At 44.3% G+C, this 12,741-nt stretch overlaps 1 protein-coding gene across 1 annotated transcript in view; it reads left to right on the top strand.

Moving 5' to 3' along the window:
• Positions 1-12,741, top strand: part of LOC128685578 (uncharacterized) — a 132,331-nt gene that overhangs the window by 86,462 nt on the left and 33,128 nt on the right. The window contains exons 14-15 of the mRNA XM_070088113.1: positions 174-238; positions 8,171-8,373. Of these exons, the coding sequence (XP_069944214.1) occupies positions 174-238; positions 8,171-8,373 (268 nt within the window). The remainder of the gene's footprint in view (positions 1-173; positions 239-8,170; positions 8,374-12,741) is intronic.

Raw genomic sequence — 12,741 nt, 5'->3', positions numbered from 1 at the left:
GTAACAGGAGCTCAGGGCAATAGTTTGTCTATCAAATTATACTGAGGTATTAGGTAGGGGTAAGGTGACAAGAGTTGGTCATGATAGTGAGTAGACTAGAGGTGAGATTGGGATAATATGTGATAGTGATAAGAGAGATAATAGACTGCCTAACATGATGCTCTGCCTTGCAGGGTTTACTTCCAGCCAACAACACTCCCACTGCCTCGACCCCCGTCATCATCGCACTTAATGACGCGTGAGTACTTGCATATATATATATATATATATATATATATATATATATATATATATATATATATATATATATATATATATATATATATATATATATATATATATATATATATATATATATATATATATATATATATATATATATATATATATATATATATATATATATATATATATATATATATATATATATATATTTATTTATTTTTTTTTACTAATAGGAATATTTTATTACATAATATGGTACAGAAGATTTAAGAGATACATTATTGATATAAAGGTGGCATATACGGTACATGTTACGTGTGTATCACCGATTATAAGGTGAAAATCTCATCCAGCTCCTCAGAGCTGGGGCGTGTGCCCAAAATACAGCAGGCATTACCCCTTTGAACAGCTGCACTGAGCCGCTGGAACAGAAAACTAGCTGCCCTGGGATCCCTAGTTACCCTGATGAGTCTTTTTCCCAGCTCCTTAAGGAATTTAGATGCACTCTTTCCCCATGAGCCAAGGGTCTCTGAGCCTATGGGAACAAACATATAACATATGTGTGTGTGGGTGTGTGTGTGTGTGTGTGTGTGTGTGTGTGTGTGTAATTGTCTCTACGTCTTGCAGTGGACGTAGAGACAATGTTTGTAAATAATTTCGCCTGTTTGCAAATTGTTAAGGATTTCAAATCTCTTTCGTTGTCCACTGCATGTGGCAGGATTTGATGAAATAACTTTCTAAACGAGCTTGGTGCCCGGGGTATGGTGCCCGGGGGTATGGTGCTCAGGGGTATGGTGCCCGGGGCTATGGGGTAACATCGCTTAGCTTCGGCTAAGCGCCAATACTTATCTTGGGTCTAGCTCAGTGGTAAAGTACTGTGGACTCTGATACAGAGTTAGCAGGTTCGAGTCCTGCTGTGGACGTAGAGACTATATCTATATATATATATATATATATATATATATATATATATATATATATATTACCCTAAAAACAAAGTTTGCTGTCACAGGTCAAGAGCATTTATACCTGGAGAGGGTTTCGGGGATCAACGCCCCCTCGGCCCGGTCTGTGACAAGGCCTCGTGATGGATCAAACTCTGATCAACCAGGCTGTTACTGCTGGTCGCACGCAAACCAACGTACGAATCACAGCCCGGTTGGTCACATACTGACTTTAGGTGCCTGTCCAGCGCCTTATTGAAGACAGCCAGGGGTCTATTTGTAGTCCCCTTATGTATACTTGGGGGGGGGGGATGTTGCATCTCCTGCCGAGTCTTTTGCTTTCGTAGGGAGTGATTTTCGTGTGCAAATTTGGGACTAGTTCCTCTAGGATTTTCTAACTGTAAATTATAATGTATCTATCTTTCTCGCTTTCATTCCAGGGAGTGCAAATCAGGGGACTACAACCGTTCCCAGTAATTTGGGTGCTTTATCGTACCATACGTGCCGTAAAAGTTCTCTGTACATTCTCCAGGCCTGCAGTTTCGCCTGCTTTGAAAGGGGCCGTTAGGGTACAACAATATTCCAGCCTAGAGAGAACAAACGATTTGAAGAGAATCATCATGGACTTGGCATCCTTAGTTTTGAAGATTCTCATTATCCATCCTCTCATTTTCCTAGCAGATGTGGTAGATACATTGTTGTGGTTTTTGAATGTGAGATCCTCTGACATTATCACTCCCAGGTGTGAGATTATAGGATGATGAATCTAACACAAAGTGGGAGTTGTCACAGTTGCTGTTTACCTACGACATGGTGCGGTTGGGAAATTCTGAAGAGAAGTTGCTAAAGTTGGTGGACGAATTTAGGAAGGTGAACATAGGAAAAAGCAAGGTTATTATTATTATTATTATTATTATTATTATTATTATTATTATTATTATTATTATTATTATAATCATGGGGAGCGCTAAACCCGCAGGGTTATACAGTGCGTGGGGGGGGTGGAAGGTATTCAGGCTCAATTCAGGGAACAAGAGCCCAGATCCAATTTCCTAGATCAAGAGCCCCTCACCAGCGTCAAGGAACCTACCTTGAGGGGTGTAAAGTAGGGTGATGAGAGTAACAAAAAATTTAGGTATTGAAAAAAAAAGGATATCTGACTGGAGGGAGGAATATAGAGGACGTGAATGTGTTCAGATATTTGGGAGTTGACTTGTCGGCAGACGGGTCTATGAAAGATGAGGTGAATCATAAAACTGACGAGGATAAAAAAAAAAGGTGGTTTGTGCATTGAGGCATCTGTGGAGAAGGCAAAAAAGGAAAATGTACCAGAGTATTGTGGTACCAACACTCTTGTATGGGTGTGAAGCTTGGGTTTTAAAACGTTGCAGCAAGGAGGGTGGAGGCAATGGAGATATCATGTCTGAGGGAAATATGTGGTGTGAATATTAGACATGAAATTCATGGTTTAGAGTTTAGGAGTTGCAAGGATACTAAAGTTATTGACAAGAGGACTGAGAAGTGGTTATTGAGGTGGTTTGGACGTTTATTAAAAAGGATGGAACAAAATAGGATGACATGGTGGGTGTATCTACAGTGGAGGGAAGGAGTACGGGTTGTCCTAGGAAAGGTAGAAAAAAGGGGGTAGAGGAGGTTTAAAATACAAAGGGAATGTACATTCAACATGTGTGAAGCTTCGTCTATAAGGGTTTAGGAGTGAGTGTGAGATGGTTGTAGCTGGTGAGGAGGAAAAAGTTACCAGCAGTGATTTAGAGAGTGGCAGCCGCTTTAAGTGGCAAGTCGTTCACAATTCAGGTAGAAGGATGATAAGGAAGGTTAATAGAAAAGATGTGAAGGTAGGAAATCGATTCTCTGTTCTCCAGGACGAGTGTACTTCAGTGGTTAGTGAGGTTTAAGGTACCTCTGACTCCCATGCTAATCAAGGTAAGAATATTCTGATTGTGGGAGATTCTCAGGCAAGATATATGGAGTGTGCTTTTTGTAACAGAGATAGAAAGGTCAGACAGAGAGTGTGCTTCCCAGGAGCTGGTGTTGGTAATATAGTCAGCAGGTTGGATAATATTATGTCAGGTAATGGGAACCATCCCATTATCTGTCTTAGTGCTGGTAGAAATAACATCGGGAAGGGCAGGAGACAGGAGCTGCTGGACAAGTACAGGTCAGCCATAGATGTAATCAGGTCTAAGGGTGGTGTCCCAGTCATATGTAGCATCTTGCTTAGAAGGGGAGTGGGCAATGAATGGATGTCTAGGGCAATTGGTATAAATTGCTGGCTAGACAGGTACTGCAAGGAACTTGCAATCCCATTCATTGATAACTGGGACATATTCTGTGGCAAACGTGATATGTATGCAAGGGATGGGGTTCATCTTTCTGGGCTGGAGTGGTTGCATTAGCCAATTTGATTGAGGGGGTTATTGGTGACATGTCTAGTGTTTTAAACTGATAGATTATAGAGGTGTGGGTGTCTGTGGGAAACAATCAGGCTGTGGTACTAGGGTTAAAAACAGCAGATATAACTAGGATACCTCAGGGATATGTTTAAACGACAATATTCAAAATAAAGTGGCTAGTAAAGGCAAAGCAATTGTTCAACAAACAAAGAGAGACAGTAAAGGGCAACAAGTGACTAGCTCCCTTAAGGTTTACTATACAAATAGTAGGAGTCTAAGAAATAAGATAGATGAGCTAAGATTACTTGCAAGTGCAGGTAATATAGATATTATTGCTATAACAGAGACCTGGTACAACTTGAAAATAGAGAAATGCCTTCTGAATGCAACATACAGGGTCATAAACTATTCCATACTGATAGTGTCAACAGGAAGGGTGGTGGAGTGTCGGTGTATGTCAGAGATAATTTAAATTGTTGTGTTAGACAAGATATAAGATTAGAAACATCGGACACAGAATCTGTTTGGCTACAGTTTCTCGAGAGTCGTGAAAAGTTAATTTTGGGTGTGATTTATAGACCCCCTAAACTTTGATAGAGAGTGCAGTAATCTGCTATGGGACAAAATTCATAAGGCATCTAGATGAAAATGTTGTGTTAATGGGAGATTTTAACTTTAGACAAATTGATTGGAACAATGTGACAGGAAACCTTGAGTCTAGTGACTTTCTTGATACGGTTCAGGATTGCTTTTTTAAAACAGTTTGTGACAGAACCAACTAGAGGAAACAGTCTACTTGACTTGGTTCTTGCCAACAAAGAATCACTAGTTAATAATCTTGAGGTTAATGATGAGCTTGGGAAAAGCGATCACAAATCATTTAGTTTCAATATATCATGGAATTACCCGGATAACTGCAATCAAATCTCTGTCCCAGACTTTCGCTTGGCCGATTTCATGGGACTGAGAAATTACTTGGGTGGGCTAAATTGGGATGTCCTGAATATGGGACAGGTAGCTGGTGTTGGTTGCCAGTATGACGTTTTTCAGAGCATAGTTTTAGCTGCCCAGACAACTTTTGTTCCGAGTAGAGAAATTAGATCTAACAAAAGTGATCCCAAATGGATGAACAATAGATTAAAACATCTCATTGGTAAAAAGAGGCATATATAGGCGTATCAAAAGAGGGGATGGGCAGTTAAGAAATCAATATATTCAGTTAAAGAGAGAAGTAAAAAAAAAAGGACAAGAAAAGCAAAAAGGGATTATGAGGCTAAGGTCGCAAGGGATTCGAAGACTAACCCAAAAGGGTTCTTTCAGATATACAGAAGTAAGATTAGGGACAAGATAGGCCCACTTAAGAGTAACTCAGGTCAGATCACTGATAGTGATAAGTATATGTGTGAATTTTTCAGTACTTACTTCCTCTCAGTTTTTACCCAGGAAAATACTAGCGAAATTCCAGAAATAATAGATTATGTAGAAAAGGACGATAATAAACTATGCACGATTGGGGTAACTAGTGACATGGTTCTCAGACAAATAGAGAAATTAAATCCTAACAAATCCCCAGGCCATGATGAACTGTTTGCAAGGGTTTTAAAGGAATGTAAAGAGGACCTTAGTATGCCTTTGGCTAATCTTTTCAATATATCACTACAAACTAGCATAGTGCCTGATAAATGGAAAATGTCAAATGTAATACCTATTTACAAGGCAGGTGACAGGTCCTTGGCTTCTAAGTATAGACCAATAAGCCTTACCTCCATAGTGGGAAAATTTATGGAATCAGTAATTGCCAAAGCAATTCGTAGCCATCTCGAAAGGCATAAATTGATTAATGAATCTCAACACTGCTTTACAAAGGGGCGTTCCTGTCTTAGGAATTTACTAACTTTCTTCACTAAGGTATTTGAAGATGTAGATCATGATATTGAATATGATATTCTGTGTATGGACTTCAGTAAGGCTTTCGATAGAGTTCCACATCAGAGGCTATTGAGGAAAGTTAAGGCACACGGAATAGGAGGGGAAATTTTTCCCTGGGCTGAGGCATGGTTGACGAATAGGCAGCAGAGAGTTTGCATAAATGGGGAGAAATTAGAATGGGGGCACGTCACAAGCGGTATTCCACAGGGGTCAGTGTTGGGCCCATTGTTGTTCACAATTTACATAAACGACATAGATAAGCGAATAAATAGTGACATAAGTAAACTTGCTGATGATACCAAAACAGGCCGTCCAATTCATTCTTATGAGGACATTAGAGCACTCCAGGATGATTTGAATAGACTCGTGCAATAGTCGGAGAAGTGGCAGAAGGCAGTTTAATATAGACAAATGCAAAGTTTTAAATGCTGGACAGGAAAATAACCATGCCACATATAAACTAAATAATGTAGATCTTAATATTACGGATTGCAAAAAGGATTTAGGAGTTCTGGTTAGTAGTAATCTAAAACCAAGACAACAGTGCATTAATATTCGCATTAAAGCTAACAGAATCCTTGGCTTCATAGCAAGAAGTATAAATAATAGAAGTCCTCAGGTTGTTCTTCAACTCTGTATATCTTTGGTTAGGCCTCATTTACATTATGCTGCACAGTTTTGGTCACCGTATTACAGAATGGATATATATGCACTGGAAAACGTACAGAGGAGGATGACAAAGTTGACCCCATGTATCAGAAATCTTCCCTATGAGGATAGACTGAGGGCCCTGAATCTGCACTCTCTAGAAAGGAGTAGAATTAGGGGGGATATGATTGAGGTGTATAAATGGAAAACAGGAATTAATAAAGGGGATGTAAATAGCGTGCTAAAAAATATCTAACACAGACAGGACTCGCAGCAATGGTTTTAAACTGGAAAAATCAGATTCAGGAGGGATATAGGAAAGCACTGGTTCGGTTTGGTAATAGAGTTGTGGATAAGTGGAACAAACTTCCGAGTACCGTCATAGACGCTAAGACGTTGTGTCGTTTTAAAAATAGGTTGGATAAATACATGAGTGGGTGTGGGTGGGTGTGAATTGGACCTGACTAGCTTGTGCTACTAGGTCAGATGCACTGTTCCTCCCTTAAGTGACGTGTCTGACCTCGCTAGGTCCAGGCATTGGCTTAGCCGATGAAAGAAATGGAGCTGCCTCCCATAGGCCAGTAGGCCTGTTGCAGTGTTCCTTCTTATGTTCTTATGTCTGTGGCCTGCTGCAGTGTTTCTCCTTTCTTATGTTCTTATGTGTGTGAGAGCGTGTATCTTAACATTTATATTATTTCAGCCTCTTTTTTTTAAGCTGGCTCTAGCTAAGGGATTTTGCCCTCATACCCAGGATGTTATCCAGAACAGTTGACTAGTACTGACCTACTTATTTACCGTATTGCTTGTTTAACACGGCGAGACATCCATATGACTCGCCTTGCACAGAACATAACTCAAAACATTTCGGCTCTACACTAAATGCTGCTATTGATGCATGTTAAAGAGAGAGAGAGAGAGAGAGAGAGAGAGAGAGAGAGAGAGAGAGAGAGAGAGAGAGAGAGAGAGAGAGAGAGAGAGAGAGAGAGAGAGAGAGAGAGAGAGAGAGAGAGAGAGAGAGAGAGAGAGAGAGAGAGAGAGAGAGAGAGAGAGAGAGAGAGAGAGAGAGAGAGAGAGAGAGAGAGAGAGAGAGAGCATCCTAGTCAGCAACTCTCCATTACAACTTCGTGTTGGAGGATATCCTGACCTCCTCCACATATCAGTCAGCTCACACTTTAAGAATGAAACTACGCAGTTTATTAGTCAGTTGTGAACCATTATAAAGTCGTGACTTATTAATGATCGGAGACGAAGTGAAAACTTGTTTACTCTTATTTCCAATTTTCGTGGTTTGCTGTGAGTTTCGTCAGACTGGAATTAAAGTGTCACCCAAATTCCTTCATAAATGTTTTCTTGCTCGCACTCCAACAGTACGTCAAATCATAACAATATCTGAACTCTTTTGGTACTCTTAACATACTTTCCCAGTCTCTTGATAAAGTTGCAGCCCAAGAGAACTACCTCCAAATCTCTGCATCTCACACATTAGTCTACTTTGCAATCCCCAGATAATTTTTTTAATAACTCCGTTGTTTTACCTATAACTAAAAGTAAATAATCAGATATGCCCTGGTACATATAAATTTTCTGACTAGTAAGATTTGCCTGAGGGGCAGGTCAACGAAAAAAACCGGAACGGCACTTCTAAACAGTGTAGGATATGCGACCAGTAATATAAAACAGCCGCGGTCTTCTTCGTTAGTCAACAGATAACGGCAGATGAACTTAGTGAGTTATACATTATATAAATTATAAAGCTTACACACTCATATTCAAACTTAACTTCATGATGATATTGCAACAATTATCACAGCTGTTGCAGCCACAGTTCTTATAAGCGGGTTGTATAGATGCTAATGGAGGGCTCTTGACTGAAGGAATTGGCACTATCCTCCCTTTCCTTGGATCAGACCCGATTATATTCCATTCCCCTGGTGCGGTATGACCTCTATAATTTCAGAGCTTCTCCATAAATATAAGACTAATAATCATTCATCTTCACTTCTCTCACAGTTGGGGCAACTGGACGGCCGGGGGACTGTACTCTCCTAGTCCTGTCGTGATCCAACTAGCAGGCACTTCCATGCCTGGATACCACTGGAGAGTTCTCACTCCATATAACTCCTCCGCCAGGAGCCCCTTCGGACTCATCAACACCACACTGGCAGGATATCCCACAGCTACACGCGCCATCTGTCAGCTCTACGGTTCACTGGGTAAGTCGCGGTGTGTAGCCTCACACCTGGGTTTGATAAAGCTCACTTGTCAGGTCTTCATAAGTCAATCTTTGAGCGAGATGTCATCTGCTTTGAAACTTTCTGTTAGACTAGAGGCAATAAACAATAATAAGTTAACAAGTGCCTGACTCATCACTCACTTGGTGAACCTGACTATGTGAGTAGGACTTACTAGACGGAGCATCGAGCCTGCAAACACTGTGAACTCAATGCCTTAAATGACCAGGCAGTTAATATACATAATATGCATTACTCCTGCATTCTTTATTTCTAGGACGACGTTGTCTACACACACAGAGGTGTATTTCTCAGTGTATATACACTCGTATGTATATCTCTCGATCTGTATACACAGATACATATCTCTCAGTATATACACACTAGAGGTGTATGTCTTGGTGTATATACATGAATACCGTGGAGGTAGCAGCTTGGTAGTCATTCAAAAACATCTACAGTGGGTTTTATGACGGAAACAGATACACCCAACCACTGTTGGAAAAGACTCGGGCCGGGAGAGTACCGGGAAAAAAAAAGAAGTACAAGACACTGGTAGATCAACTTTTGCAAAGTTATCGGCGCCAAGGCTGCAACATGTCACTCAGACTGAATTTCCTCCATTCACATTTGTCCTTCCCTGACAACCTGTCTGACGTGAGTGACGAGGATCAAGCAATGACATCCTGCAATGATAGCTGATTTCTGCAGGTTGTTGCAACAAGACCTGCCTCACCAAGGTTGTTGCAACAAGACCTGCCTCACCTAGGTTGTAGCAACAAGACCTGCCTCACCAAGGTTGTTGCAACAAGACCTGCCTCACCAAGGTTGTTGCAACAAGACCTGCCTCAGCGCAGGTTGTTGCAACAAGACCTGCCTCAGCGCAGGTTGCTGCAACAAGACCTGCCTCACAAAGGTTGTTGCAACAAGACCTGCCTCAGCCAAGGTTGTTGCAACAAGACCTGCCTCAGCCAAGGTTGTTGCAACAAGACCTGCCTCAGCCAAGGTTGCTGCAACAAGACCTGCCTCAGCGCAGGTTGTTGCAACAAGACCTGCCTCAGCGCAGGTTGTTGCAACAAGACCTGCCTCAGCCAAGGTTGTTGCAACAAGACCTGCCTCAGCCAAGGTTGTTGCAACAAGACCTGACTCACCAAGGTTGTTGCAACAAGACCTGACTCACTAAGGTTGTTGCAACAAGACCTGCCTCACCAAGGTTGTTGCAACAAGACCTGCCTCACCAAGGTTGTTGCAACAAGACCTGCCTCAGCGCAGGTTGTTGCAACAAGACCTGCCTCAGCGCAGGTTGTTGCAACAAGACCTGCCTCAGCCAAGGTTGTTGCAACAAGACCTGCCTCACCAAGGTTGTTGCAACAAGACCTGCCTCACCAAGGTTGTTGCAACAAGACCTGCCTCAGCGCAGGTTGTTGCAACAAGACCTGCCTCACCAAGGTTGTTGCAACAAGACCTGCCTCACCAAGGTTGTTGCAACAAGACCTGCCTCACCAAGGTTGCTGCAACAAGACCTGCCTCACCAAGGTTGTTGCAGCAAGACATGCCTCAGCGCAGGTTGTTGCAACAAGACCTGCCTCAACGCAGGTTGTTGCAACAAGACCTGCCTCACCAAGGTTGTTGCAACAAGACCTGCCTCACCTAGGTTGTAGCAACAAGACCTGCCTCACCAAGGTTGCTGCAACAAGACCTGCCTCACCAAGGTTGTTGCAACAAGACCTGCCTCACCAAGGTTGCTGAAACAAGACCTGCCTCACCAAGGTTGTTGCAACAAGACCTGCCTCACCAAGGTTGTTGCAACAAGACCTGCCTCACCAAGGTTGTTGCAACAAGACCTGCCTCAGCGCAGGTTGTTGCAACAAGACCTGCCTCAGCGCAGGTTGTTGCAACAAGACCTGCCTCAGCCAAGGTTGCTGCAACAAGACCTGCCTCAGCGCAGGTTGTTGCAACAAGACCTGCCTCAGCGCAGGTTGTTGCAACAAGACCTGCCTCAGCCAAGGTTGTTGCAACAAGACCTGCCTCAGCGCAGGTTGTTGCAACAAGACCTGCCTCAGCGCAGGTTGTTGCAACAAGACCTGCCTCAGCCAAGGTTGTTGCAACAAGACCTGCCTCAGCGCAGGTTGTTGCAACAAGACCTGCCTCAGCGCAGGTTGTTGCAACAAGACCTGCCTCACCAAGGTTGTTGCAACAAGACCTGCCTCAGCGCAGGTTGTTGCAACAAGACCTGCCTCAGCGCAGGTTGTTGCAACAAGACCTGCCTCAGCGCAGGTTGTTGCAACAAGACCTGCCTCAGCGCAGGTTGTTGCAACAAGACCTGCCTCAGCGCAGGTTGTTGCAACAAGACCTGCCTCACCAAGGTTGTTGCAACAAGACCTGCCTCACCAAGGTTGTTGCAACAAGACCTGCCTCAGCGCAGGTTGTTGCAACAAGACCTGCCTCACCAAGGTTGTTGCAACAAGACCTGCCTCACCAAGGTTGTTGCAACAAGACCTGCCTCACCAAGGTTGCTGCAACAAGACCTGCCTCACCAAGGTTGTTGCAGCAAGACCTGCCTCAGCGCAGGTTGTTGCAACAAGACCTGCCTCAGCGCAGGTTGTTGCAACAAGACCTGCCTCACCAAGGTTGTTGCAACAAGACCTGCCTCACCTAGGTTGTAGCAACAAGACCTGCCTCACCAAGGTTGTTGCAACAAGACCTGCCTCACCAAGGTTGTTGCAACAAGACCTGCCTCACCAAGGTTGTTGCAACAAGACCTGCCTCACCAAGGTTGCTGCAACAAGACCTGCCTCACCAAGGTTGTTGCAGCAAGACCTGCCTGAGCGCAGGTTGTTGCAACAAGACCTGCCTCAGCGCAGGTTGTTGCAACAAGACCTGCCTCACCAAGGTTGTTGCAACAAGACCTGCCTCACCTAGGTTGTAGCAACAAGACCTGCCTCACCAAGGTTGCTGCAACAAGACCTGCCTCACCAAGGTTGTTGCAACAAGACCTGCCTCACCAAGGTTGTTGAAACAAGACCTGCCTCACCAAGGTTGTTGCAACAAGACCTGCCTCACCAAGGTTGTTGCAACAAGACCTGCCTCACCAAGGTTGTTGCAACAAGACCTGCCTCACCAAGGTTGCTACAACAAGACCTGCCTCAGCGCAGGTTGTTGCAACAAGACCTGCCTCAGCGCAGGTTGTTGCAACAAGACCTGCCTCAGCCAAGGTTGCTGCAACAAGACCTGCCTCAGCGCAGGTTGTTGCAACAAGACCTGCCTCAGCGCAGGTTGTTGCAACAAGACCTGCCTCACCAAGGTTGTTGCAACAAGACCTGCCTCACCTAGGTTGTAGCAACAAGACCTGCCTCACCAAGGTTGCTGCAACAAGACCTGCCTCACCAAGGTTGTTGCAACAAGACCTGCCTCACCAAGGTTGTTGAAACAAGACCTGCCTCACCAAGGTTGTTGCAACAAGACCTGCCTCACCAAGGTTGTTGCAACAAGACCTGCCTCACCAAGGTTGCTGCAACAAGACCTGCCTCACCAAGGTTGTTGCAACAAGACCTGCCTCACCAAGGTTGTTGAAACAAGACCTGCCTCACCAAGGTTGTTGCAACAAGACCTGCCTCACCAAGGTTGTTGCAACAAGACCTGCCTCACCAAGGTTGTTGCAACAAGACCTGCCTCACCAAGGTTGCTACAACAAGACCTGCCTCAGCGCAGGTTGTTGCAACAAGACCTGCCTCAGCGCAGGTTGTTGCAACAAGACCTGCCTCAGCCAAGGTTGCTGCAACAAGACCTGCCTCAGCGCAGGTTGTTGCAACAAGACCTGCCTCAGCGCAGGTTGTTGCAACAAGACCTGCCTCAGCCAAGGTTGTTGCAACAAGACCTGCCTCAGCGCAGGTTGTTGCAACAAGACCTGCCTCAGCGCAGGTTGTTGCAACAAGACCTGCCTCAGCGCAGGTTGTTGCAACAAGACCTGCCTCAGCGCAGGTTGTTGCAACAAGACCTGCCTCAGCGCAGGTTGTTGCAACAAGACCTGCCTCACCAAGGTTGTTGCAACAAGACCTGCCTCAGCGCAGGTTGTTGCAACAAGGCCTGCCTCAGCGCAGGTTGTTGCAACAAGACCTGCCTCAGCGCAGGTTGTTGCAACAAGACCTGCCTCAGCGCAGGTTGTTGCAACAAGACCTGCCTCAGCGCAGGTTGTTGCAACAAGACCTGCCTCACCAAGGTTGTTGCAACAAGACCTGCCTCACCAAGGTTGTTGCAACAAGACCTGCCTCAGCGCAGGTTGTTGCAACAAGACCTGCCTCACCAAGGTTGTTGCAACAAGACCTGCCTCACCAAGGTTGTTGCAACAAG

The sequence above is a fragment of the Cherax quadricarinatus genome, chromosome 23 (assembly GCF_038502225.1).
Source record: "Cherax quadricarinatus isolate ZL_2023a chromosome 23, ASM3850222v1, whole genome shotgun sequence".
NCBI lineage: Eukaryota > Metazoa > Arthropoda > Malacostraca > Decapoda > Parastacidae > Cherax > Cherax quadricarinatus.
The sequence above is the reverse complement of the archived record's forward strand: the minus strand, read 5'-3'. Positions and strand labels throughout refer to the sequence as shown.